Here is a 2618-nt window from a genome sequence, read left to right as displayed (position 1 = left end):
ACCTAATGGCTTGGCATGGAATGCCTTGCATCGTTTAATAATCATATGTTTGTCATTATTGCGCGCGATTACTTATTGATGGTAGTGTCCTCGCTTTGACATCCCCTCGACTGGTGGTAGGCAGTGAAATCGTTGTGGAGAAAAAAGGTTAAAAAAATAACACAAAAATAATTTGATTTGTATTGCGGTGATGTCCCATTAAGGACGACATGCAATTTAAGGGTTCAGTCGGTGTTTCGTTTGTTTATTGAGATCAAGAATTAATGGCTCATTAAATTGCCTTGCAGGAGAGGTAATGCAGGAAAAAGGATAAATAACTTCAAACACATTTACATATGCCCAATTCAAGTCATATGTATGTGAATGGGATATGCATCACATATGAAATTGGATTAAAATATTCAGAAAAATTAATGTTTCACTCTCTTTGTGTATGCAACATTAACTTTTTGAAATGGAACATCGCAAACCACACATATGAGGTGAGGCTTATAAATCATCAATAAAATTTCTTTTAATATGGGTTTTATTACAAAAACAAAATAGGAAAAGAACAATAAACTAAAACTTACTTCATTCATAACAGATCGGCTGATTTGGCATATATGTCAGCATTTAATTTGAATTTTGGAGATGTGTTATGTTTTGAGGGTTGTATTTGTGTTTGTGTGTGTGTGTTTTTAATGCCATGGCACTTGATTGGGATTGCTAATAATTCCCTTTTTGTAGTATTTGGCTGTTGCCGCCGCCGAAGTTGTAAATGAAGGCGAATTAAGAGCTGGCTCACAAGGTGGACCACTGCCTTCGGCTTTAAGGACAGCAGCACATTTCCACTTTTTACTGTAATTCACTGTATGATGAGAAAAAAGAAAAAATGGACTAAAGACAAGTTACTTTGAAAACGACAAGAGATATGTACTTCTCCAAATGCGTACGCATCCATCATCGCAGTGGATATTAACATGGTGGCCAACATATTCCAGCAAACACGCCATACGGGACAATTGTGATCTGTGTGTTTCACTGTTTGTATATCCAACTTCATTGCACCAGAAGCATCACTGTAAAAGAATAAAAGAAACATTGAATGTTAAAGCTAAGGTGATGGAACAGGATATCGTGTTTAACTAAGGCATAGGAAGCCATTGTCTAAAGACGAAATTTTCCAGAAGAACAAAAATTCTTTTAAATCTAAAGACAACAAAATGTAAACGAAATTTTCTATAAAGAAAACTACGTCAGTGAAATTTTCGTTAAGAAAAAATTTCAGTGAAATTTTAACTAAAGTCAAAATTTCAGTGAAATTTTATCTAAATACAAAATTTCAGTGAAATTTTATCTAAAGACAAAATTTCAGTGAAATTTTATCTAAAGACAAAATTTCAGTGAAATTTTATCTAAAGACAAAATTTCAGTGAAATTTTATCTAAAGACAAAATTTCAGTGAAATTTTATCTAAAAACAAAATTTCAGTGAAATTTTATCTAAAGACAAAATTTCAGTGAAATTTTATCTAAAGACAAAATTTCAGTGAAATTTTATCTAAAGACAAAATTTCAGTGAAATTTTATCTAAAGACAAAATTTCAGTGAAAATTTTATCTAAAGACAAAATTTCAGTGAAATTTTATCTAAAGACAAAATTTCAGTGAAATTTTATCTAAAGACAAAATTTCAGTGAAATTTTATCTAAAGACAAAATTTCAGTGAAATTTTATCTAAAGACAAAATTTCAGTGAAATTTTATCTAAAGACAAAATTTCAGTGAAATTTTATCTAAAGACAAAATTTCAGTGAAATTTTATCTAAAGACAAAATTTCAGTGAAATTTTATCTAAAGGCAAAATTTCAGTGAAATTTTATCTAAAGACAAAATTTCAGTGAAATTTTATCTAAAGACAAAATTTCAGTGAAATTTTATCTAAAGACAAAATTTCAGTGAAATTTTATCTAAAGACAAAATTTCAGTGAAAATTTATCTAAAGACAAAATTTCAGTGAAATTTATCTAAAGACAAAATTTCAGTGAAATTTTATTTTATCTAAAGACAAAATTTCAGTGAAATTTTATCTAAAGACAAAATTTCAGTGAAATTTTATCTAAAGACAAAATTTCAGTGAAATTTTATCTAAAGACAAAATTTCAGTGAAATTTTATCTAAAGACAAAATTTCAGTGAAATTTTATCTAAAGACAAAATTTCAGTGAAATTTTATCTAAAGACAAAATTTCAGTGAAATTTTATCTAAAGACAAAATTTCAGTGAAATTTTATCTAAAGACAAAATTTCAGTGAAATTTTATCTAAAGACAAAATTTCAGTGAAATTTTATCTAAAGACAAAATTTCAGTGAAATTTTATCTAAAGACAAAATTTCAGTGAAATTTTATCTAAAGACAAAATTTCAGTGAAATTTTATCTAAAGACAAAATTTCAGTGAAATTTTATCTAAAGACAAAATTTCAGTGAAATTTTATCTAAAGACAAAATTTCAGTGAAATTTTATCTAAAGACAAAATTTCAGTGAAATTTTATCTAAAGACAAAATTTCAGTGAAATTTTATCTAAAGACAAAATTTCAGTGAAATTTTATCTAAAGACAAAATTTCAGTGAAATTTT

The 2618-nt window shown here is 27.6% G+C and overlaps 1 protein-coding gene across 1 annotated transcript in view; it reads right to left on the bottom strand.

The window, feature by feature from the left end:
* Window positions 1-508: 508 nt before the first annotated feature.
* Window positions 509-2618, bottom strand: part of LOC106087089 (nucleoporin seh1) — a 7078-nt gene continuing 4968 nt past the window's right edge. The window contains 3 exon segments of the mRNA XM_059369311.1: window positions 509-850; window positions 920-949; window positions 952-1061. Coding sequence (XP_059225294.1) covers window positions 681-850; window positions 920-949; window positions 952-1061 — 310 coding nt within the window. The 3' untranslated portion in view covers window positions 509-680.

Source organism: Stomoxys calcitrans, chromosome 5 (genome assembly GCF_963082655.1).
Source record: "Stomoxys calcitrans chromosome 5, idStoCalc2.1, whole genome shotgun sequence".
Taxonomy (NCBI): Eukaryota; Metazoa; Arthropoda; class Insecta; order Diptera; family Muscidae; genus Stomoxys; species Stomoxys calcitrans.
This window is presented reverse-complemented; position numbering and strand designations above follow the sequence as displayed.